The sequence below is a fragment of the Musa acuminata genome, chromosome BXJ1-11 (genome assembly GCF_036884655.1).
Source record: "Musa acuminata AAA Group cultivar baxijiao chromosome BXJ1-11, Cavendish_Baxijiao_AAA, whole genome shotgun sequence".
NCBI classification, from domain to species: Eukaryota; Viridiplantae; Streptophyta; class Magnoliopsida; order Zingiberales; family Musaceae; genus Musa; species Musa acuminata.
The window spans coordinates 28,507,501-28,533,418 of record NC_088337.1 but is presented as its reverse complement, the minus strand read 5'-3'; the positions used below and the strand labels follow the sequence as shown (position 1 = coordinate 28,533,418).

Below are 25,918 nucleotides of genomic sequence, written 5' to 3'. Positions count from 1 at the left end.
TCATGAAGTAGTTTGAGGATGGAAAAATATTTGAAGAATCATTCAACTAAAATTTGTGATTTAATTGTTGTCTTTTTAATAGTATTTCACATGTAGGGATAAGATTGCTTATATTGGACCCTTATATTTGGCATTGATGGGAGGCTCGTAGAGGGAGAGCTTACTTTTTAATGTTTCTAGTAGAGCGCATCAAATTCTGTTATTTAAGTCCATTTGTTGGTGGTATAAATGTGGAACATCTTTCACTTGTCTACTGGAGATCAGTTCAGTGGAATTGTAGATAGATTTCTCAGACATCAGTTCAGTGGAGAAAGAATAAAGGCGCACTCTTTTTTCTTCTTTTTTTGTTCTCTGAATTCAAAAATGAATTGTGCCTACAAAAGATAGGTGTGGATAGTGGATGTTTCTGTTTTATATGAATCATCCTGGTTGACTATGATTGATTCCTCATCAGGAATGGCTGATGCCTAAAAAAGGTGGGTGTGGATTCTCTTCATGTGGTGGAGGTTCCTCTTTTAAATTAATTGTCCTGGTTTGATGTGGTTGATGTCTCATCAGTGAAGGTTGATGCCCATCAGATGTGATGGTTTTTCGGCACCAGCAGAAGCATCCCACATGGACAGGATATTTTTGCAACTCTTGTTATCTTATTACAGGAAGAAGCTTGAACTTCGAGGATACAGAAATTCGATCAACTGGGCTGATATTATCATGCCTAAAAATTTTTGGCTATAAATTTTCCATGTATTTGAAGTTCCAGTAACAACTAATCTTCTATTTTATGATCTTATATGCTTTCTTGGATCCTTGGATGCTGCTTAATAGTAGATTTGTTTCCTTGAATGTCTCTTGTATGAATTTATATGGTCTGTTGGATTGTTGGATATACTAGTAGAAATTTTCTTTTTTCTGTTATCTCTCTTAGTTATATGGTGTGTTAGATCTTTGGATGCTGCTAAGTAGTAGAAATGTTTCCTTGGATGTCTCTTCTGTGAATCACATGCTATGATGGATCCCTTTATGCTGCTTTAGTAGAAATGTTCTTTGATTATAATTCTGTGAACTTATATGGTGTGTTGTGGATCTTGTGATGATGTAAATGACTAGAATGTGTTGCAGATCTTACATATAGTGAAGGCAGGAACAATGACATTGTGGATGATTTACATATAGTGAAGGCAGGAACAATGACAGTGAAGGCAGGAACGTTTCCAACTCATGACACGCACACTAATATCGAGCTTCTTGATGACAAGAGGTGAACTAATGGCGAAGAAGGTTCTCTTGCAGGCCGTGCTGCTCGCATAGTCACATCTTGTTCGGCGACAAGGATGTGACGTTGGAAGGGAGCTGTCTGAGTGGTGGCGTGGCTACCACATGGTGCGGCGAGACCTGAGGAACACCGATCCCGTCATCGCTCTTGCTGTTTGTAGTGGCGCTTTCAGGAGTCGAGTCAGTCGTGCTAACGAGGACTAGCAATGGAAACCCATTATAAAGTGTGACTCGATTTTAGAGGTCTCTAACTTGGAGTTTCTTTGGGAGATCCATCATATATGACCTGCTGCCTGCTCGATCGAGTGGTGGGACTTTATTTCCCCTTTATCTTTTTTTTTTTTGTGTGTTTGTTTTAAAGGCTCTCAACTTCTAGAAGTTCTCTCTCACTCATATAACATCAAATTCGTGATGCTTTCTTATGGCATTTGTTGAAAAATGTCAAAGATTTCATGTTACCCTAACATCAACCCTTCTATTTGCTTACTATAGTTTGTGCTTCGGAGGATCAGCCTACTTTCTCTCTACCCAACCTGGATGTTGAGTTCATAACGTTTTGACCCTTTGTAATGGTTGGAAGAGGAGATATTTTTTATTCTTTCGACCAACGAGTGGTTGATTGACTTAAGTTGGTCCACTTGAAAATTTTCAATGTGGCCTCAAGGTTGCACGGGTCAAAAGAAAAAGTAATTTAGGAGATTATCTCTAGTCTTATTCGACTCCACCAACAACTTTCAGAAGGGCGACAATGGCTCATTATAGCAGGACTCAGCCCAACGCCTCTAGGTAATCCATTTATAACTTTGCTAATATGTCTTTCTGAAGTCACTAACTTCACACACCTCCCTTGCAGATATGGACATCCAAGGGATCATTATAGAGGTTATCGCCCACCACCAAGGTGGGAAGACTAGACAAATGGTCGCTCAAGGAGGTAAGTCATTGAGAGCTCATTAAGAAGAAGAGCTCAAAAGTGAAACCTATCGACTAGTCATCGGGGGGCATCAAGCACTTGTGTCGAGCAAAAATGCTCCCCACTTCTCCATCACCACTACTAAGCCAACAGGCGCGTAAAGAAGGCACACATTGACCAGAGGGCTCCTCCCGACATTTCGACTCCCCTCGCTCCAATGGTTGTCATGTAGAAACCTACTGAAGGAGAAGAGCAGCCACAATAGCAACAAGCATCCTCATCAGATTTGGGAGTGAGATCGTTGACCACCTTTGGGGGCCTATCGTCTACATCGATAATGAGGTTCCTGTCAATCCAACAAAACTCATACCGATGCGTATTGTCCATGGGCTAGTCACCCAAAGATGAGGGATCATCTATAGCCTCGACTGGTGCATAACCCATGCCAGTCTATCATGGGAGGTTCCAAGGGAGGCCACCTCTTGGAACAAGTGCCTCTTGCACCTAGTGTTGGCCAAGGGTCTATACCTAAGGCCCACCAAGTACATCCTCGTAGATAAACATAAGAGCTTGGTAATGGTAAGGACTTGAGACATCTGAATCTATCAATTTCTTATTATTTTTGTTGACACCCCAATTAGCCCCACATCGGAAGTAGACAAAAGATTAAGATTGACTTATAAAAGTTTGATGAGTGTACTATGATAACTTCGGCTTAAACATTTTGGTCAATGGTTTGGACCAAACAGAGTTATTGGTCAGTTAGCCCATCGGACTTGGGTCGTGACATTTTGGTATCAGAGCCAACGTAGTATTTGGGCATGATGAGAAGCCTTAAGTAAAGCTACCCATGGATTGAGTTAAAAATTAATCCCACATCGGTAGTGGGCAAAGACTAAGATGCTCGAAACTTGATAATAGTTGCAAGCAACCTTCTCCGAGAGGTTGAGCTCCTTAAGGAGCAAAAAAATATAGTCAAGAGGTCTTAGGCAGAAGACGAGACAACCCAACTCTGATCTCGAAACGGTGAGATGGAACGCAAGTTCTAAGTGGTTGTGGCTGACTTACAACAATGGGAGGAGGCAGTGCATCCAGCAACAAAGGTAGAAGCTACCTAAGAGTACCACTAGAGGCTTGATGCTAAAACAGAGGTTGAATGCCTCAGGTGGGAGGGTTTGGCCTTGAAGTTCAAAGTATGTGACCTTTCAACACACCAACAAGATGATGGTCCAATCATTAGTGGAAGCAGACAACCGTGAGGTGAAGGTAGAAGTTTATGGGGTGGCAAAGTACAAGGTCTTCCAAGGCTTCAAGAAAAAAACTTAGGAGCATAATGCCTTTAACTTCAATTATAAGCTTGCGATTTCCCAAACTAAATATAAGCACATCAACAATGAGTTCCTTAAGACCATATCCATTGATAGCAAGGTTGTCATGGTCGGGTCTGACGACCTTGATGACTGATGCAAGATAACTATCTATGTGGAGGGAGATGTTGTTGAGCCAATGAAGAGGACAATGAGTTGGCCAACACATATGTTGCCATTGAGGAGCTGACTGTCACACTTGTCACCAACTCACCCCTCGAAGATGAAATTATAGAAATTTTAAAGGGGTAGGAATTGGCTTGTTAGATATCCTTTTACTTGTTTTTCTTTTGACAGACGATGCTCATTTTAAAATGTAAGAGCTATCGAGAATATTGTATAAGTTTTTTCATGAATAGAACATCTTTCTTTGCCAAAAAGAGTCTTTACACAATATGTTAAGATTACAAAAGGGTTTTTAGGTTTTTAAAGATGTTACTTCTTGAAACGGGAAATGTACTAAGTCTTAGGAATGTTTGACATACTTATGGTTTAGAGTCAGTAGGTCCTTGGTTAAGCTTCTTTTGAGATTTGATATGGTCTTTCCTACATTAGTATTAACTTGCCTCTTATATGGGTCAGATCACTAACTTTAACTTTTCTTAAGGTCAAATCTCCTTCCTTTAGTTGTCGGAGATGAACCTGTGCGTTGAATGCCTTAGCCACAGATCATTGGTAGGCTAAGTTTCTCAAATGGATTTGGGTCCTTCATTAATTATATCTAAGTTGGCTCTGAGATTGAGTTTTGTGTCATCCTCGGAGAAATATTGGGTTCAAATGGTTGACAAGATTAACTCAATTGGGAGCATGACTTCTATACCATAGGTAAGGTGAAATGATAATTCCCCTATAAAAGCTTTATGAGTGGTTCAATAACTCTTTAGAGTACTCGGGAGTTTGTCCTCCCATAAGCCCTCAAAATATTTTTCTTCATACTTTTAAGTATTACCCACTTAGTGACTTCAACCAAGTCTTTAGTCTGGAGGTGTGCCACCGAGCTGAATCTCGAAGGAACTACTATTCTATGAATTTAGTGTTGTTGAATTGTATCCCGTTATCTGTAATTTTTGCTTGGGCAACCCCAAATCATGAGATAATATTTTTTCAAATATAACCCTCAACTTACTTTTTTTGATATTGAGATTAGGGGTTCAGCTTCGACCTATTTTGTGAAATAATCTACCCCTATAATCAACTATATCTTTTGCCCTGAAACTAGGGGAAATAGTAGAATGTCTAAGCCCTATTGTGCAAAGGGCCAAGCTCTGTCATGTCAACTTGACCATCAAAAGGTTATACACTTGGGTATTGCATTGACACCGATCACAACGTCGGACAAAATCCATTGCATCTTAATGGTTGGCCAGTAGTAACCTTACCAAAATACCTTAAAGGGAAGGGATCTTGCTCCAATATGCTCCCCACATACTCCATAGATCACGGATAAGACTGAAGAGGCTTCGGTAGGATGGATACAATGAGAGGATATGATAATGATCATCTATAAAGGACATCATTTAGAATATAGCACAATGCTTATTGCCTCCAAATATTTTCTTGCCTTGGTTAAATCGTTAGGCAAGTCATTAGTCTTAAGATACTTCCAAATACCACCCATTTGGATAGTTTCTACTGAGATGACTAAAATTTGATCTTTGTTGATACTTTTGATGGTCTAATGTCATTATTATAATTCCTTTTGAAACATTAAAGTACACCATTGGGAAAGGTTTGGAGAGAGTATCAACCATTATGTTTTTGCTGGATATGTTATTGGGCTTTGGAGAGGTAGGCTGCCATGGTAGGTTCATTGGTGATGTTTTTGCTCTAAGGGATATCATATATTAGTTATTGGGCTTTGGTGAGGTAGGCTGCCATGGTAGGTTCATAAGTCTAATACACATTATACACTTGATTGACAACTAGCTAAGAGTCACAGAAAATTTTTGAACTTTCAATTTTTATGTTTTTATTTAGCTTGAGCCTAGTTAATAAAGCTTTATATTTAACTTTATTGTTGATCACTCTAAAGCTGAATCGGAGTGCATGTTTATAGACCTCTCTCTCAGGACTTTTAAGGACAAGATCTGCTCCCTCATTCGTTAGTGTCATAAATTTGTCTACATGGAGAGTCTAATAATCGATCATCTCCAAATCCTCCTAGATGAGAGTCATTTCTGTTCTAAAATCCATCGAGGCTTGGGCCTTAATTGTAGTTCAAGGCCTCTAAGTAATATCAAACTTGTTGAGCTCAAGTGCTCATTTGAGGAGTCTAACTAATGCATCCGACTTAGAAAGGATTTGGAACATTAACTGGTTTGTCATGATAATGATATGATGAGCCTAAAAGTATGAGCAGAGTTTCTTCACTATGGGCACCAACCCATAGGTGAGCTTCTCAAAATTTAGGTATATGATCTCTTCATCTTGAAGTACATAGTTAATATAATACATGGGCCACTATATTTGAGTCTCTTCCTAAATCAATAATGAGCTCATAGCCATTGGAGTTTTTGATAAGTATAGATATAGTTCCTTGCCTAGAAGTGGGCTAGAAAGTTGGGGAGGCCTGCCAAATAATTCTTAAGCAAATCAAAGTTTGCCTAGCACTATTCAATCCACTAGTAATCCTTTGGGCACTTCAAGTTCTTGAGGAATAGTAAACATTGATTCTCAATTCTAGATAGGAAATGACTAAATGCAATGATATAACCGATCAACTACTGAACTTGTTTGACCAAAGTCGATGGCTTTATGTCTATGACAACTCAGATTTTCTCTAGATTAGCATCTATCCTTCACCGGTGAATCATAAAGCCAAGGAATTTCTCAAAGTTTACACTAAATGCACACTTAATAGGATTCAAGTACATTTGAAATTTTTTATGTTTACGAAGGTCTCCACCAAGTTAAGTAAGTGAGTCTTTGTAAAGTGACTCTTCATGAGCATATCAGTCTAATATATTATTGAAACATCTTATTGGTCATTCTTTGATATGTTGCTATAATATTTTTAAGGTCAAATGACATGACCCCATAGTAGTAAAAGCCCCTACTAGTTATAATTTTTCGTCATCTCGTACCAATTTTATTTGATTATACCTAGAAAACACATCCATAAATATTAGCAATTCATGTCCAAATGTGGCATCAATAATTTGATCAATTCGGGGAAGAGGGAAGCTATCTTTCTGGCATTTCTTTTTAAGATCGATGTAATCAATACATAATCTCTACTTTTTATTATTTTTTTTAATGAGGATTATATTTGTAAGCAGATAGTTGATCTCATAGATAAAATCAATATATAATAATTTATTAACTTCTTCAACCACTTATTATTGATCAGTCATAAACCTCCGAGACTTTTATCAAATCGCTTGATGTCTCGAATCAATGTTGAGTCGGTGTTTAGCCAAACTTCAATCAATTCTGGCCAATCGCTTAGCTAGCTCATCAAATAGGGTGACTCCAACCTTAATTGAGTGCTCCAAGTATCAATCATTGAGAGGATTCTCCTCTGATGACTCTCCTACCTCAAGATGTGGGTTAGATGGTGACGGTCCATGTGGATCTATCTATCGAATTGAAAGTGCTATTTTTTTTGGTAGAGTGATTGATTTCAAATAGCATTATCTTGACTCATTTGGATCACTACTCAGCTCTCTTATTTAGAAGCTTGTAGAAAACTTAAGTATCATGTGTTAGGTTGATAACATGACTCATATACATTATATACAAATGAATATCTATCATTAGAAATTTAGTTTTTATTTCTTGAACCCAAAAGTTACATAGAGGCCCATAGTTCTTAGTGAGGTAATGGAATCTCTAGTGAACCTTATTAGAGTAGAGGAAATAAGCTATAGATATTTGACAATTAGATCGACTTTTTGGAAGGCGTAATAGTATAAGATTTCAATGGAGCTTCTAGTGTCGATCAAGATTCTCTTTACCAATGCATTGATAATTTTGAGGAAGACCACATTTGTCATCATGCTTAGGGTCAAGATATTTTTCTTCTCGAGACAATCAATTGATCCTTGAACATGATAGATTGATCTCCATTCAGACATTATCTCTTGGATTAGGATTTTTTTGCATAAGCCTTTATGATAGATGCATTGCTACCCCCTATGGCAAGCCCTCCGACGATTACATCAACCCACTGCTCAATAGGTCCACAAGGCCTTGGTGAAGTTTTGTGGACCATGGGAAGGAATATGTTGAGATGCCCCTTTTAAATTAATTCTTCAATCTGTTCCTTCAGGGTATGATAATTCTCGGTATCATTCTCATGATCATGATGAAATCGATAATATCTCACCATATTTCTCCTTGTCGATAGTGCTTTTAGTGGTCGTGAGGTTCGTAATAACACTTTTTCCTGGATTTGCATGAAAACTTTGGTATGGGAAGTGTTTAAGAGTGTAAAATCTCATCAAGCAGGCATTTTATCACCTCGTGGCCTATCATTCCTTGGCCTCTTCGATGAGCTTCCAATAAAGACTCTCTTCATCTTTGACCCTTTTTTTAGCTCAACCTTCTTGTTACCAACTATGACTGACTCTGTAATAATATGTTAGTTGACTTCTTATAGGAATTCTAAGAATGTTGCTAGTGGTTGTGTTATGACTTTGTCGAAAAATCTAAAGAGTGGGAGGTCGCTTTATATAAGTATTGATGAGGATTGAGAGAATCAAATCAACCTTTAGTGTAGCCTTTAGTGATTCCGTTTATTTTCTGATTGGACCGGTTATGCGTTCAAGCAGGATCGTACCGGTTCGGTTATGCTATTTACAGTGGTAAATGACAACACGGATCCGGATCCGGATCCGGATCCGCAATACATAAAACCGACAACTGATCCGGAACACAGAAAACGGATTCGACCCGATAACAACACATCTCCCGCATGTTCTTTGTCACCGGGAAGTCGAAACCCGATAAACTCGATTGCAGGGACTGCCGTCGATTACTCCCGCCCGATACCAAAACCCTATCGCGGGCGACTTCTGCCTGGTCGTCGCCGGCGCCCCGATCAGCGGCACCACCACCGCGCCCGCCGCTCGGTTCTTCCGCCAGATCCTTAGCTCTACAATTAAGATAAATATGGCGTTTTTGGGGCCTTCTTAAATGTTCCTCTTTTTCTCCATTTGCTTATCAAGCAACTACGTGATGAATAGTGGATCGCATGCACGCGGTTGATCTCCCGTCTTCCTCTGCTGCCCAAATCTTATTTCTGATCGGATATGTGAGCAAGCAAAAGCATAGAAAGAAATTTTGGTTCTTATCTTTCTTTAATCTTTCCTTTTCGTAAAATAATTCCGTGCTACATTAACGACTTAGTATATTTGAGAAACTCCCGTTGATACCGTGGGTAAGAGATAGCAATTTGGAGTAACTGAATAGCCATGACTCCTGTTTCTCTCTCTATATATGAATATTATAGAATTGGGAACATTTGATGCCAATTTATACTCTATAATAAACAAATTATTTTAAAGAGTCTTAATTAAATTCAAACTCCTTGATGGAGTACTATTTAGATTAGACTAGAAATTCAAGTCGGAAGAGTCCTTAGGATTTGTTCCTATAAATACACATTGAGTCTCAAGGTTTTGACGAGAGGGATTACCTTTTTGGGTGCTCTTGAGAGTTCTTCTTTGGTAGATCTAAAGAAAGTTGAGAGAAGAGTTCTTCGGATCTATGAAAGTTGAATAATTAATTTTATATATTGAAAATTTTGATTTTTTCTGTAAATATAGGCAAGGGAATTGTTGAACCATGTTACATATTGGTTGTCTAGTATGTTCCTTATTTGTTGATCTTTGGGTTTTCTTTTGATCTTTTGGATTTCTTTTCTCCCTCCCCAACACTAAAATCTGATATTTTTTAGGACCAGTGAGTTTTTCTTAGTGAAAGCCTTATAACTTCTGTTTTTCAACTGTGCAGGTTTTTTCTTTTCCTAAATAAATAGAAGAACACACAGCAGTTGTTAGGAGGAGCTTGTGTGTGTGTTTTGTTTATTTCTTTAAAACAATGGATGCTCTGGGATCAATAATTGGGACTAGGCTTCCTTCCCCCACAAATTTCATCAATATGTCATCGAGATGTATGGCAATTAGATTGGCATCTCAGGATGCTCTCTCTCATTGTTCAGTCACATATAGGAGACACATACTCGCAAAAGCATCTCCTCCTTCAAAAGTGGTGCTGCAGAAAGCTGGGAGTAAATATCAGGGCTTGGGATGTAGATGTAGTGCTTCCGAGACAGTAAGCTGCATGACAAATGATGACGCTTCACAAAAATCGACTCAGAGGAAAAGATTGGCAGTTTTTGTCTCTGGTGGAGGTTCAAACTTTAAAGCTATCCATGAAGCAACCAAGCAAGGATTAGTTCATGGAGATATTACAGTTTTGGTCACAGATAAGCCTGGTATGTATGTTTTGTTTTTGGACATTTGAGGTGGTTGCTTGGAAGAACTTGCTTGTATTGCTTTTGCTCGTAACATATATCTGCAGCTTTTTTCTTCTGTTTTTCCTTTCTTGATGATTATTTTTGTCTTTTCTACTTGGCATTGCACCAATTATTTATTGCTTCTCCTAGTAATTTGGATTTTCTGACTGTACTTTGTTTTCCACTCGATGTCAGTAGAATGCTCACAATTTCCTTCTCCTATCAGAATTGCTCGTTGTTGCAGCAATATCCTAGTGGGGTATCATTGTTGCAACATTTTTGTTCTTGCAACTGAACTACCTTGTCACAAACATAACTAATTGTTTAGTAATAAAATGTTAATAGACTTGCACGAACCATAATAGTATGTATCCATGGATAAGGCTACTCGATCATAACAAAAAAAGTGGAAACGAGAAAATGGAATGTAATCTGTCATTGGAAATTTGGCACCTGACTAATCACCAAAGACACTTGTTGCTTTTTAGCTTAACTGGTTCATGCAATCATTATAATGTTCTTTGAGGAAAAAAATTTGCAAGTCTGTTATTTTTTCTGGCAGGTTGTGGTGGTGCTGAATATGCAAGAGATAATCAAATTCCAGTTGTTATATTTCCTGGATCCAAATCCTCACCTGATGGTGTCTCAGCAGCTGAACTTGTAGCAACCTTAAGGTGAATATTCTTGTTGCAATCTTCTTTCTTGAACTCTAATTTAAGCATCAAATGAGGTTTGGTCGGAGATATTTCCAAACTATCTTCCCTTTATTTATCTCTTTGTTCTCCATATTTTTTCTTTTTATTGAGTTTCTAAACTTGTATTTTCCTTTTTTAGATCTGATATATTTGGGTTTAGTTCTGATATAACTCGTGGTACACATTATCATTCCTCGAAATGAATAAAAGAACAATGAATGACATAAACCAATTACAAAAATTTAAGATGTCATTTGCATTACATGTATTTTTAATGTTGTTCAACTATTGTTAGACCCATATCTACATGTGGTGTTCATAATTATGTTTCCTTCGAGAAAGAAGATTATGGATGTAAACTTGATACATGATTGTTTGAAATTTGAGGAGGCAAAAACTATAAAACTTTGAGACTCGCTGTGGTTTGAAATTGAGTTTCAATTCAACCTAATTGATTCCTATAAAATACCTTAAATCAATCAAGAATAAAATAAAACATATATCCATTTTGATAAGCATGTATAGTCTCTATATTGATTGATGAGTAGGAAGATCAATGTCACCTCTATCTTCAGAGACGTCTTCTGGAATCCACCCAAAGGGGCAAAATCGTGTAGGGTCCATCTCAAAGAAGATAATTCCTCATGAGCTCTCATGCTTATAATGGTGAAAACAAAAGATAACTTATCATATGGTGCCTAAGAGGCCTTAACACCCTTATTGTGGATATACTAATAAACACATTTAGTTCCATATCGATAATGGAGTAGGGAACCAATGTCTTATAAAAGCCGAAGTCACTCGCTATGGAACTTGTGGATTCCAAAACCTACTCTTTTGTAGCTAGACTAAACCTCAACTTGATCGATGAAACTCATACAAGATCACATCTATGTAGCTTACTTACAAACTTTCTATGGTACTTCATAAGGTCTAACATCCCCAACCAAGAGTGGGGGGATTTAGTTTTACACAAAGCTACGTTAATGATCCCGCTCATTCGGAAAATTCGCTCCTAACTAGGAAGAACTATGTCTAACTCACACTTGTGGATTCCAATTACTTCTCAGAACCAATCGTAATAAAAATAATTATATTTTTATTCAACAAAAAAAATCTACAGTATGTGTTGGGATCCCCTTTGCTCCTAGTCAACAGTAGTGGCTTCCGTTTCAGCAGCGTTCAGCTCCTCTTTGACCATGGTCCCTATTGCCTCGTCCCTCAGCACTCCCTCAACTTCCCCCTGTGTTCAATGGCATTGGGCCATCATTGGTTATAGTTGGACTCAAGACTTAAGGCCATCATTCCTGACCAATACGAATCGGTTGTCCAACAAGCACTGATCCCTAGGGTCTTTGGGGACCACCAAGCCTGGATGGTCATGGAGGACTCCAGAAATTCTCAGTTTGTACCCGTAGTTGAATTTGTTGAACCTCAGCTGGGTGATCCCCTTAATGAATCCCCTCTACCTCTTGTACTTGGCAATCCCCTCCGCCTTGTAGTCAGTTGGCATGCTTGTTCGGCCTGAAGGCACTTCTAGAGATCCCCCACTAAGCATTTGTGGTTGTTATTCTTACCTTGGGCCCTCAGTAAAACAGAAGTGTTCATAACCTAGGTCACTATTTTCGCCTATTCTTGAGATTTTTGGTTAGATTTTGGATGCTTTGCCTTCTTTCAAACATTGCCTTATTGATTGTAGGAAATTTGAGGTTGACTTTCTTCTGCTTGCTGGTTACTTGAAGCTTATACCCATCGAATTAGTTCAGGCATTTCGAAGATCCATATTAAACATTCATCCATCCCTTCTTCCCGCTTTTGGTGGTAAAGGTTTTTATGGTTTAAAGGTGCATGAAGCTGTCATAGGGTCTGGGGCAAGGTATGTGAATAGCTTCCTGTTCCCCAAATAATTACAAACAGAAACCATTTTTACAACCTTTCACTCTATGTTCCAATCTCTATGTGGTGACTTTGTTTTACAATCTGCAGGTACTCTGGTCCCACAGTTCACTTTGTTGATGAACAGTATGATACTGGTCGTATCTTGGCTCAGAGAGTAGTGCCTGTGCTAACAGATGACACCGCCGAGCAGCTTGCAGCAAGAGTCCTTAGCCAGGTTATCAAGTAATTTATTGTTTTTAATTGAATATTCAATCAGATGATATCAGAATTATGTTTTCTACTAGCCAATTTAACTTAAGCAAGAGCAATGGCTCTTTGTTTCTACCATGAAAAAAGAACACCTGTCGCTATGTCAATACTCAGCAGTCTCCTAATGATAGTTAAATCTTTCATTGCAGGAGCATCAAGTCTATGTGGAGGTAGTAACAGCTTTATGCGAGGATCGAATTGTTTGGAGGGACGATGGAGTCCCTCTTATACGCAGCAGGGACAATTCAGATAAACTTTACTAGTAGGAGAACAGTAGAAAGTGTTGCGTTTAGGATTGTTGATATTCTTGATACTATGTTTTATAATATTTTTTTAAAAAAATCATTCATTATATTAAACACCATATAAGATATATTCACATGTATTCGAATATGAGATCTACTAACTATGCAACAATTGTGCATTTGCCATGAGGATGTCTCAACAGAGAATATATTTAATGTTCTGTTCTTACATATTGACATAAATAAGTATGCAAGGACATTTTTCTACCTATTAGAGGTCAATTTTGTTTCAATTTGTTTCAGGCTATCGATTTCTTTTAGCTCCATGGCTTTGTGCACACAAGTGTTTACAGGTAGTATTAGGGTTTAACATATGAATTCAAGAATTTGCAGATTGGACACCATTTTAGTTCTCTTGTTGAATCTCACAAACGGGGTATATAATTATCTCTCGAACTGATATTACTGTGCAGTTCATTGATCACCACTACCTCTTGCGTGTATTTTGTGATTACCTCATGTTTTGTGCAACAATATATAGCGTTATCATGTCTCAAAAGGAGTGTCCCTTTCGCCTTTGTGTAGGTTTTGTCGTAGTAGCTTTCTTCTCGGCAATATATGTAAGGTTAATTATATATTTTCTTTTATAGTTAGTAATCTTTAGTATTCTAGTCTTTATATTTTAAAAAGTTATATTGATAATTAAGATAAAATAATTAGGTTCCTTTATGCTAATGATATTAGTTTTATCGATAGAAACACAAAAACAAAAGGTAACAAAGAAATTTTAAGGTTAAGTGACGAACGATCGGTGGTGGTGGATAGTGGCATCATTGGCATTGACATTAACACAGTTGCCTAATTGCTTTTAACGACGATAAGTCTGCTCTCATTGGGATGCCACCCACCTCCATGAGGAGTTGGCTGCTCGTCCCACGTCGCTCTGTATTTGTATTAATACTAACACAGTTGTCGAGTGACAACTGTCTCGACGTCAACGTAGATGGTGGTGGCCACCATGACGTCTATGTTGAAGATTGTGGTCGCATCGCCATTGACCCATTGACCAAATCCCAACCTTGACCCAAAGCTGGGGTTGTCGGAGCTCTTGTTGCTCCGCTCAATCTCGAGCGACATATACATCAGTATCGACACAGATGTGAGTGATAGTGGGGGGGAGCGATAGGAGCTCCAACAACCCTAACTTTGGGTCACATTTGGGATCCACCCCTCGCTATCAAGCGGCATCTGCATTAATGTTGACATAGATGTGAGCAACATGAGCTCTGGTGACCCTAGCTTCAAGTCGAGGCTGGGATCCGCCCAACGGGTCAACCACGAGACGTCCACCATCTTCACCATAGATGCTACATCAACCACCACCATTTGCATCAATGTCAATGCACTTGCCTCTCAATAACTGTGTTAGCATTGATATAGATACATAGCAGCATGGGGCAAGGCCGGGGAGGGGTGTGGTGTGGGGGGTAGCAAGAGGTTTCACGACCCCAGCTTCGAGTTGAGGTTGGAATCCGCCCAACAAGCAACGGCGAGGTGGTCACCATCTTCGCCGTAGACGTCATGACGACCACCACCATCTGCTTCGATGCTAACACGGTTGTCACTTGGTAACTGCATCGGCATTATCGCAAATATAGAGCGAGGTAGGCGACGATGAGGTTGGCAATGTGCTCCTCATGGAGGTGAGTCGTTGCGGTGAGAGTAGACTTTATCGACGTCGGAGGCAGCCAAGCAACTGCGTCGACATCGATGGCAACGATGTTGCTATCCACCACCATCGACATCGTCTGTTACTGAACATTAAAATTATCTTTTTACCATTTATTTTCGTATTTTCGTCAATAAAATTGATATCGTTAGGATAAATGGATGTCAATGTAACTTCTTAAAATGTAAAATTCAGAATGCTAAATATTGCTAACTATAGCAAATAATCTATAATTAGCCCTATGTCATATGAATAATCTCAACTCATTTTTTTTTTTCATCATATATCATTTAGAAGATGGATCAAAATTCCATCCAAACCATCCCTATAATCATGTTTAATAGATGTTTACAACAAGACTTATTATCCATGATCTCCTGAATCTGCACAAAATATTCGAGACGATATACTCACAGGTTGAATAAATATTTGATTGTTGATGACACGATACACAATACATCTGATGCAAGTAATCTGTGATACATAAGATGCACATAAGATTAAATCCTTCCTTATTAGGACGAAAACATAAACACAGTTGAATTTATCATGGCACATCCATGTAGTGCCAATTTGCTAAGTTATAGTCCCCGTTCTAATCTCGAAGTTGTACCCATCGTATCAGTCATATAAGTTCTCTCATTAATATCCCAAAATGGATGGTCACATGAAGATCTTTGCCCTGCTCAAAATCTCAAGAATAGTGCTATTTAGCTTCAACATAGTTTATTTTGACAAGTACATGTTCTACACATTCAAAAGCATCAAACTCATTTACCAATATAATTCATATTAAAAAACAGTCCATTAGGCAATTTGAGAGCCTATAATTCCATATAATGGGTGTGTAGAACATTCAATAAGATATTCAACAGGTTCAGTAACGCCAAATTCAATCACCAACGTAATTCATATCAAACAGCAGTCCATCAGACATTTTAAGCAACTAGTCACATCAACCTCGAACATAGAAATTGCTGCTACAATGATATCTTCCCAAAATCGACAAGTTTCAGCTCGTTATTCTTCAGCACAATTGGATGCTAGGAGTTCCAAGTACATAACTAATCCGTGAATGTTATTGATGCAAAAATAAATAACTAAATGCCAGATGCTGCCTCTTCAAAGTAACAAATGAAATCTCAGGAACAATTTACTGAAGCTGAAGCTTTTTGATCGATTCAATTTGCTTCGCGGGGTTCAGTCCCTTGGGGCAGGCATGAGCACAGTTCATGATAGTGTGGCAACGGTACAGTTTGAACTCATCATTTACAGCGTCCAGGCGCTCCTTTGTGTACTGATCCCGGCTGTCCTGTATCCACCTACACAACATAGCAAACCTTAGCCATGAAGAGCTTATCCAAGCAAAATTAAAGCTACCAAAAACTAATCTGAGTGCTCCCAGGATACAAAAAACAGAAAGAAAGACAACAAAAAGATAAAGGGTTGTACCGGTTGATAATATTCATCAAAAAAGTAGTGCAATAATTCATGCCTCTAACTCATTTTTTTCCTAGTCCATTTATTGTGTAAGACACATCATAATAGCACAAAACCAAACAATCTTCAGGGGATGAATCCTGAAACATATGACATATTCTAGGGATAACATGCTAATATATGTGGGTAAATGATAAGAAGTAATAGGAAATAAACTGCCAGGTCTGCATTGCTATGATTGGATTAACAACAAACTTGAGTCGCATATGACACGCCGCCCATACAATAAAAGGTCTACAGAATATTATTCCCGGATACTTTAGTGCAAATAATCCAAATCAAGATCTTGCTAATAGGAAGATTCTCTCTCAAAGAAAATTTGAAGGCAAAAGAAATTTGCCAGAAATAAAAGATGGGATGATTGATTCCATTATTCTTTCAAGTTATAAATTTGTCTGGTTACTCTTTTTATTGTATATGAGATTTATATAAAAGGAGTACTGGAAAACAATTATGACTCAATGAACTTTCAATACTATGTGCGAGTGGTGTAAGATTATCTTCTTCTCCTAAAGTTGGTCTGGATTTTGAGTGACTCCAAGATAAGCACCCATTTCCTATCTTTTACACCTTTATATAAACCCTATATTATATCCTGCTTTTCAAAGTCATTACGATATTTAACTTGTCTTTCTACTTATATTTACCAGTCTACAAGTAACACATCAACAATCCACTCAACGCCCTTGATGTTCAATATCTTCTTTTACCTTCCCAAACTGCTAAACATTTGGTGTCATTGGAGAGCAATGTTTCCTACTACATTGAAGACAAGTGAAGCAACTTCTAGAACCAACCAAAACTACAATGGGAGGATTTACTTCAACCAAAACTTCTTTTTATGATTGACTTCTTTTTCCTACGAATCAGACATGTTTACATCGAGTATTATTCTTTATTTGTTAATTTTCATTCCATGTGTAATTCCTTTGAGCCCTAGGATCCTTTGTTAGCTCATAAAGGAATCCTCAAATATCATCTCTCGTTATCTCTCAGAAGATCCTAAAAAAGACAGCTAAAATTAGATAATTTCATGAAACTCAAAAATATGAATATAGTAAGCTTGTCTAATCTTCTTAAACCTTGACTGGAATGCAAATTCCTACCAATATAAACCACCAGGTTCACCTTCATTCTTGTTTCATATGAAGCAATAAATCACAAAAAACAATACTCATATAGATACAAAGAAACACGTGGAAACAACTTCTCGATTTATGTGAATAAAACGCGAGGAAAGAGAAACAAACTTCCAAACTTAAGAATTTCTAATACTGAAGGCAGCATATGAGCAAAAACGAAGCCCCTAGCCATACAACTAGCAATAAACTGAAGAATTAAAACAAAACATGACACCAATGAAAATGTATTGTGATAAAGCATTATAAAGATTATCCAAAACAATCTGGAAGATACCACACTGTAACAGAGAGAACCTATTCAAAACCCTAGACCAAGTGCACCGACATACAGAAGTTGTAAACCGATTCAAAACCCTACACCAAATGCACAGACATACAGAAGTTGTAAACCTATTCGAAACCCTACACCAAGTGCACATTGAATCCAAGCAGGAGGCATGATTAGCTGAAAAAAAAATGTAATGGTCATTTCGATATCAAATTTTTGGCCTTTTTTTTTTTCTGTTCATCTACATATGATATCATCTAGTAAACGGATCTCTAGAGATCAACTCTTAAGTTGGAAAAATCATAAACTCCAATCTTCTCTTTCCTCCTCAAGGACACAAAAAAGAACAAACAAATTCATAATGATCATCAACCTTCCAACCCCATTATGGTCGGCCGAACATTACTCAACATAATGATAACATGATACCAAACAACAAAAGTTCATCCATTTCACAATTAAACCAGTCACAGACCAATCAGCAAGCAGCAAACTTGAATCAACAAAGCTAACCCAAGCATTGTAAAAAGAATACAAATGAATCAACAAGTTATACCTGTGAGCATGGAGGAGGGCAGCTGGCCCAAGATAGGCCTCAGGATTCCACCAATAACTAGGGCAGGAGGTGCTGCAACAGGCGCAAAGAATACACTCGTACATCCCATCGAGCTTCGCGCGGTCCTTCTTGCTCTGTGGGATCTCCTTCGGGGGGGTGGGCGGCGGGTCCTTCCTCTTGAGCCATGGCTCCACGCTCTTGTACTGGTTGTAGAAGTTGGTCATGTCCACCACTAGGTCCTTGATCACGTACATGTGCGGCAAGGGCGTGATCGTCGTGGCCGCCGAGGAGGCCGGGATCTTGGTTAGACAAGCGAGGCCGTTGTCACCGTCGATGTTCATGGCGCAGGATCCACAGATGCCCTCGCGGCAGGAACGGCGGAAGGTGAGGGAGGGGTCCATCTCGTTCTTGATCTTGATGAGGGCGTCCAGGACCATGGGGCCGCACTCGCCAAGGTCAATCTCGTAGTGCTGGAGTTGCGGCTTCTCCGGATGATCGGGGTTCCATCGGTAGATGGAGAAGGTCTTGGTGCGCTTGGGCTTAGCCGCGGCCGCCGCCGAGTCGGTCTGGGAGGAGTGGGGCTGAGCCTGGAGAAAAAGCGCTGCAGAGGAGGCGGCAGCGGTGGCCGGCGGGCCGTTGGTAGGGAGGAGGCCGCGCGCGACAGCGGATCCTCGGCGGAGGAGAACCCTCGCAGCGGCCATATTTGAGATGCGATCGCCGAAACAGCAAGCGAAATAGGTGACAGAGAAGGAAATAGGAAAAGGGAATTTGAAACTGTTCTGCTCACAACCAGTCCATATAGTGGGACGGCATGTCGGTCACGATAGAATACAAATAATGTTTCTACTATTTACATGAGAACCCTTTGTTCACCTGTCTATTATCATAGATCGCTATACTACTCAGTATTCGGGCCCAGTTCTTTTGCCCAATAAAATAAACGGTACAATCGTGAGTATGTTTCGGTCGTGGAAGAAGATTTTTGAAATAAAAATCTGAAGAGGACGACTTTGCGAGTGGCGTTCATGGGGTTCCACAAATGAATATTCTTATACGTGGCATCATACAATTGGTTGCCAGAAGAGGGTTCCGCTACCTAAAAGTAATTACGGCCACCCGCTGTTCCACTACGTGGTTACTCGAGATGGAGCCAAAGTGGAACCCACAATGGTCCACCTCTGCATACCTATGCGGTAGAAAACTAGGTAACTTGAATAACTAATTAGAAGATCTTCCTAAATCATGATCATTCATATGTGACGGTGGTAATAATAAATCAAAATAAATGATTTTATAAAAAATAATATTGTATTTTACTTGGTCAAAGTTTCTAATATGGGTTTGTGGGCTTGCTGTGCGCACGTGGCGGTTGAGTGGGCCTGCCACATGTTCGCTGTTAGAACCAGTTAGGGTTGGCCCAATGTAGTAGAGATCACGTTTCATCATCTCAGTAGGATAAAAGCATGCGGAGATTCCACAGTAGATAATTTCTTGGGGGATCAATGATGACTCATTAGATGACAAGATCATGAGGTCCAAAAGGCCTCAGATATCTTATCATACGTCGAGAGAACAAATGAAGCTTCATCATCTCACTTATGAATGAATCTTTATATTTTGAAGTGATGAAAATGGCAATCCCTTTGAAACAGTGCAAACTTCTTTTTTACATACAATGAATTATACATCTTCGAGCTGTGCAAGGAGATGTTGGATTGTTAGATATGGAACAGCCAAAACCAACATTGATATAAACATATCAGATAAAGCAGGCTCCGAACAAAACATACACATCATCTGATCAGGATTCATATTACACAAGACTTGAAACAGAATAAGAATAATTCTTGAGGAGAAGCTCAAGGCCATAACCCATCCCACCAGACAGACCTTAGAGAGTGAAGCCATCCACCTCGGTGTAGGCAAACCGATCAGAAACGAGAATGATCGAAAGCAAAAGATTCTGTGACTCACTTGTACATATAGATATCATTGGCTTCTTCCGGAGGAGGAAGAAGAAGCTGCATGAAAGAGAGAGAGAGAGAGAGGTTACTGACGGCATGTTCGTTTGCGTCTCCAAGAGAATGCTTAAACCCCTAAATTACATGAGAAATAAAGAAACTAAATGAGCATCTTACAATATTTGTAGTAAAGTAAATGAGGTAATAAATTGTACAATGAAAAAAGTGGATGCTATTACAAAACCTCTAAACTAAATAATTGAATGACAAATTTGACTCACCTATCAGTCATTAAGCAGAGGACTGGGAGTGATCCAAATAGGAGGTGGCATGTTTAGACGAGCATCAGAGTGCAAAATATATGAGAAGGTATTGTTCTCCAAATCATAGACGATTACATCCCGGCATTTCTCTCTATGGTGATCATTCCACCACCAGAAGTCATTAGTGAAATAGATGTGGTTTGGTTTCAACTCAGGTAAGTCTTTACAAGAGAGACAAAGAGATTGGTTGTTGCATAAAAAGATAGCGTATTCTCCCAAATTCTTCACCTGTTTTATCAAAATAATCAAGTTTGATATCAGAAAGGTTCAAAGTCTAGCATGATAAACATTTTAATTAAATGACCAACCATTCCTAAAGTTTCATGAAACTAAATCCAAAGTTCATGCTGCAAGGCGGATAGATTCAATGATTCTAAAAATTATATATATATATATATGAACCAAGTTTACTAGGAGAATAAGGAATTTCTGAAAATTCAGATTTACTTCCTTTATTTTAATGTGAGAAATACTAAGGTGCTTTTGAGTTTCTTTCTAGAGTATTTAGAGAATAAAATGTGATGAATACTTGGGTACTCTTGGGTTTCTCTCTAGAGTGTAAGAAAAAACATATAAATTTTTTTATCTGAGATATGTATAATAGTTTTTATATTTGAGATAAATCAACTGTATTGCAATTGATCTCACATATTGAATAATTAAGTTTTATAAGGTGAGATGTATCTAATCACATTAATCTTATATCGATTTTTTGGTATATTTATTATTATTCAATATGTATCTACATGTTTTCCTTTTGTTTTGCTTTATTTTTTTTTATTCCTAATAAGTGGTATGAGATTTAATAAGGATAATAAGTTTATTCTTTATTGGAGTCACAAAAGAAGACAAAGATAATAAGTTTATTTATTTCTAGACAAAAAATATTTTGAAATGGTTGGAATTGCTAAGTATCAAGGATTACTAAAGCAAGCGTCGAAAATAAGGAATTATAATATGAGAAGGATTCAAGGAAGAAAACCTAAAAGTTATGGTTTGATTCTTATATAAAAATTTAATGTATCTTTTATGTTATATATATATATATATATATATATATATATATATATATATATATATATATATATATATATATATATATATAATCAAGATAAAGAGATATGTATATAAGACATTGACCTGTACGGAGGTGCCATTGTGGATGTCCAATCTATAAACTATCATAAGTGGAGTTTCAATATCATCATTATGCTCCGCCATTGGGACTATCTTCCCCCAAACATGGAGGAGATCGCATGAGGGAGTATGAACCAGTGACCAAAATGAAATGTGGAAGGGGTAAATATCAATCAACTCTGGCTGAGGCACCACCGTCTTCCACTCTTGATTGAGGTCATCCCAAATGTCTACCCTTCCATCAAATGTCGCATAGAGTTGGTCCCTATAGAAGATAGCATCATCATAGAGACCAGGCAATGACATCGTCGTCCACTTGTTGTCACTAGATCTAGCAAAGGAGATGCCCCCATAGGGGCAGTGGATGAGTGTAACGATGTAGTCTCCTTGTGAGGGGTCTGACGATAGCATGGCCTTGAAGTTGACCTTAGGAATCTCTTCGACCGGATGTTGGTTATGGAGGATGTTATTGATGGCGCCTCTTATGTGCCCCCATGGGTCACGAAAGGGTACGATGTGATCGAGTGTGAGGATGAAGGGGATGTTGATCTGTGCACCATTGATGGGGTTCAATAGTCGTATCTTGAACCACTCATCGATGGTGATCAGCCACCCATGGGAGGAACCCACAAAGAGGCAATAACGAATCGGAGGTTGTGGGAGGGGGATGGTATACACCTTCTGTTCTGAGAGGCTGAAGAAGTGTGCAGCGAAGGGGTCATCGGTGGCACTACCTATGTCGTCGCCGCTACCACTAAATGCGAGCCAAGGGCTTTGGTGACGAAGCTTGGAGCAATATCGACGAAGATCACGGATGGTGCGTAACCATGCACCACATACAACGGTGCAACAGAGGAGATCGTGTAGGGAGAGCTCAGAGAAGATGAGGTTTAGGACATCTTGGTGAAGATTGGACCAGTCGGCCATAATATGGTGAAGACAAGGATTCACTGCTCTCCCTTTCTCTATATTTATAATTTTCTCATTTCCAAGTCAACTCCAACACAAAATCAATAGCCATGTAGAGGTTGACTTATATAGTGAGTTACTCTCATTTAGATAATATGCTAATATAGTATATCTATTAGGTTGTTTAAAAATTTAACGTGGCATATTCAGGATGCATTGGTTAGAATCCATATGTCATGTTATAATTGACTAAATATAATGGTTATATCATGGGGGTATAAGCTTATCTATCATAGAGCACAGTATAGATTTTGGAATCTATTACCTATATTCTAAGATTATTAAGTGGCATTATTTCTTGTCCTTTGCTAATATAGCAAGTAGAAGAGGATATTTTAGTCGTGTAAGTCATATCAGATATCTGATATTTTTACGTTCTGTCAAGGTACCAAGAATGCTTTATTTGCATTTGCATTAGAAGATTTAAGTTTTTTTTTATCGAAGGCAAATACATTTAGGTTTTTTTTTATCCAAGGCAAATACATCTCACATAAAGGGATGCTTTTATCATATTAGGAGTTATAATGTCTTTTTTCTCCTAAGTGGATGTATCTTGCACAAAAGATGATACTTTAATCATAAGATTCTTATAAAAAAAAAATTGTCCTGAGTAAACGCATCATGCTCAAAGGGATACTTTGATACATCGGATGTACAAAGGACGCTATGATTGCTTAAGATGTTCTAGATACTTCTTTAATCGAGACGCACTGCAAAAAGGATGTTTTGTTCTTCATAAACACCACCTTAGTTACCTTTTTATCTAAGACAAAATTATTATGCCCAAAGGAGATATTTTAATTACATTAGATAATTTAAATATTTTTTTGACATGCAAAGGTCACACTTTGGTCACATCAAGCTTTTTTTTATATCTTACCTAAAAGTATCAAATGCAAAAGTGATGCTTTTAAGCTAACCGACCACATTGAACACTTTGAAAGTTTTTTTATTATTTTTATTTCAGCAAACACATCACTCACAAATGGCAAACTATGGCTACGTGGAATACCTTAGATTTTTTTTTTTGTCCGTATCACATGCAAATGAGATATTTTAAGTACCTTTTTATACCGGACAAATGCATCGAATACAAGTGGATAATTTAATTATATTAGATGTTTTAGATGATTTTTTATTCAAAATGGACACATGCAAATGAGATGCTTCTATTGAGTTGGACTCTTCATATGTTTTCTTATTCTAGATGAAGAAACACATCACATGCAAAGAGGAAGCTTTAGGCATCATTGGTTGGATCAAGCATTTCATATGGATTTGCTATCCTAAAGGAATGTAACACATTCTAATTTGATGTCGTTTCAATTTAATTATAGTTGAAAACCTATTCGGTTCAAGTCAATCGGATCATTTTAAGTTATTGTTCAAGTCAATTAAGAGTTGACACCTCATATTTTTATGATTTAATAAAATTAAAAATCTCATTTAAATTTATATTTTTAAAATTTAAAAATAGTTAACAATTATTAAATTTAAATAACACTTGATATTAATATTGATGAGATTAATGTGACTTCTACCGTATGGCATATGTTGGTGAGTTATCAATGTTGGAAATGCACTGCATGTATATAATTTAAAATTAAAACAAGAAAGTAGACAATTACTAAATAAATATAATTAAAAATGTACGCAATTTAAGAAATTTCAATTGGCAAAGTGGTGTGTGTGACGTGGGTGGGGAACCAACAACCATAATAATAATAATAATAATGGTCAATCAAAACCTATTCAAAACCCTACACCAAGTGCACATTCAACCGTGATTAGCTGAATATATATATATATATATATATATATATATATATATATATATATATATATATATATATATATAAATATATATATATATATAATGGTCATTTTGAAATCAAAATTTGGGCTTTTTTTTTATGTTCGCCTACATATGATATCATCTAGTAAATGGATCTCTAGAGATCAACTCTTAAGTTGGAAAAATTATAAATTCCAATTTTACAGTTTTATAATTATAAAATTATAAAATTACAAAAGTTCATTCATTTCACAATGAAATCAGTCACAGACCAATCAGCAAGCAGCAAACTTGAATCAACAAAGCTATACCAAACAATGTAAAAAGAATTCAAATGAATCGAGAAGTTATACCTATGGGCATGAAAGAGGGCAACTGGCCCAAGATAGGCCTCGGGATTCCACCAACAGCTAGGGCAGGAGGTCCAGCAGCAGGCGCAAAGAATACACTCGTACATCGGTAGATGGAGAAGGTCTTGGTAAGCTTAGGCTTAGACGCGGCCGCCGCCGAGTCGGTCTGGGAGGAGTGGGCAGCAGCAGAGGAGGCGGTGGTGGCCGGCGGCCCGTGGGCAGGGAGGAGGCCGCGCGCGACGGCGTATCCTCGCGGAGGAGAACCCTCGCGGCGGCCATATTAGTGATGGGATCGCCGAAACGGCGAGCGACGCAGATGACAGAGAAGGAAACAATAAAGGGCAATTGGGAAGTGTCATGCTCACCACCGGTCTTTTTAAGTTTTTATAGGTTACTCGTGAATAAAATTTCATATTTTAAAATATATAACATATAAATTTTTTTCATTAAGTTTAAATTAATAAATATTAAAATTTATTTGATTCGTAATAAATTATTAATATAATAATATATATAATTTAAATTAAAAAAAATATACTGATTTGAAAATGTAGATTGGTTGCCTAATCAAACATGTGAAGACGAGCCAATTAATTTTCATGACGGAGAGCTTCCACGCCTTCCACTTTTCCTGTATTGTCGCCCATGTCAAGATCTACGCCAACCTTGCTTGTCCTGTTTGCTCCACTTCCTAACGCCACGTACCCTTCCTCTCCGTGCTCTGTTGCTAAGAAGACAATGCATTCGTTGTCGAGCAAGGGGTGATGAGAGAAACGGAGAAGTAGAACCTGAATAGAAGAACTACTAATGATGGCAACTGGAACAATAGTAAAAGTGGGGAACAATGGTTAGGGGAGAACAAAGTAATTGTCGTCGTCGCCGCTACTGTTGCTACTAAGGTTGACAAGCTGTTGCTGCTTGTGTTAAGCCCAGTTAGAGAAGAGTTGTGCGGTTCAATCCTATACCAAAAGTATCTAATGAGGACAAGGATGAGGAACCTTACGACGATGACGAGGAGACGGAGGATATGGAACGAGAGGACGAGTTCTATAGGCTCCTTGTGGCCCCTCGCGCCTGATCTGGTTATC

At 38.1% G+C, this 25,918-nt stretch overlaps 3 protein-coding genes and 1 long non-coding RNA gene across 6 annotated transcripts in view; 1 reads left to right on the top strand and 3 right to left on the bottom strand.

The window, feature by feature from the left end:
• Positions 1-8,488: 8,488 nt before the first annotated feature.
• Positions 8,489-13,329, top strand: LOC103971851 (phosphoribosylglycinamide formyltransferase, chloroplastic). Of its 3 annotated transcripts, none has more exons than XM_065090554.1 (6): positions 8,489-8,624; positions 9,508-9,991; positions 10,575-10,686; positions 12,407-12,583; positions 12,694-12,820; positions 13,005-13,329. In XM_065090554.1, exons 2-6 carry the CDS (start codon positions 9,595-9,597, stop codon positions 13,116-13,118), a joined length of 927 nt encoding a protein of 308 aa, XP_064946626.1. In that variant the 5' UTR covers positions 8,489-8,624; positions 9,508-9,594; the 3' UTR covers positions 13,119-13,329. The 3 variants fall into 3 exon arrangements, with proteins under 3 accessions (XP_064946626.1, XP_009384259.2, XP_018675886.2); XM_009385984.3 differs by having other exon boundaries at positions 8,491-8,806; XM_018820341.2 differs by having other exon boundaries at positions 8,491-8,838.
• Positions 13,330-15,710: 2,381 nt separating this feature from the next.
• On the bottom strand, positions 15,711-19,072 carry LOC135597523 (succinate dehydrogenase [ubiquinone] iron-sulfur subunit 1, mitochondrial-like). The gene is made up of 2 exons (XM_065090553.1): positions 18,296-19,072; positions 15,711-16,151 (listed from the first exon to the last, which is right to left on the bottom strand). The coding sequence occupies exons 1-2, from the start codon at positions 18,994-18,996 to the stop codon at positions 15,983-15,985; spliced, it is 870 nt and encodes a 289-aa protein (XP_064946625.1). The 5' UTR covers positions 18,997-19,072; the 3' UTR covers positions 15,711-15,982.
• Positions 19,073-20,020: 948 nt separating this feature from the next.
• On the bottom strand, positions 20,021-25,176 carry LOC135597522 (uncharacterized). Its single transcript, XR_010481292.1, has 3 exons — positions 24,834-25,176; positions 20,538-20,807; positions 20,021-20,391 (listed from the first exon to the last, which is right to left on the bottom strand). It is a non-coding gene; the product is annotated as an uncharacterized LOC135597522 (long non-coding RNA).
• Positions 25,177-25,420: 244 nt separating this feature from the next.
• The window catches only part of LOC103972573 (putative F-box protein At2g33200), a 5,033-nt gene continuing 4,535 nt past the window's right edge, over positions 25,421-25,918 (bottom strand). Inside the window, exon 2 of the mRNA XM_065088528.1 lies at positions 25,421-25,618. Within this exon, the coding sequence (XP_064944600.1) occupies positions 25,421-25,618 (198 nt within the window). The remainder of the gene's footprint in view (positions 25,619-25,918) is intronic.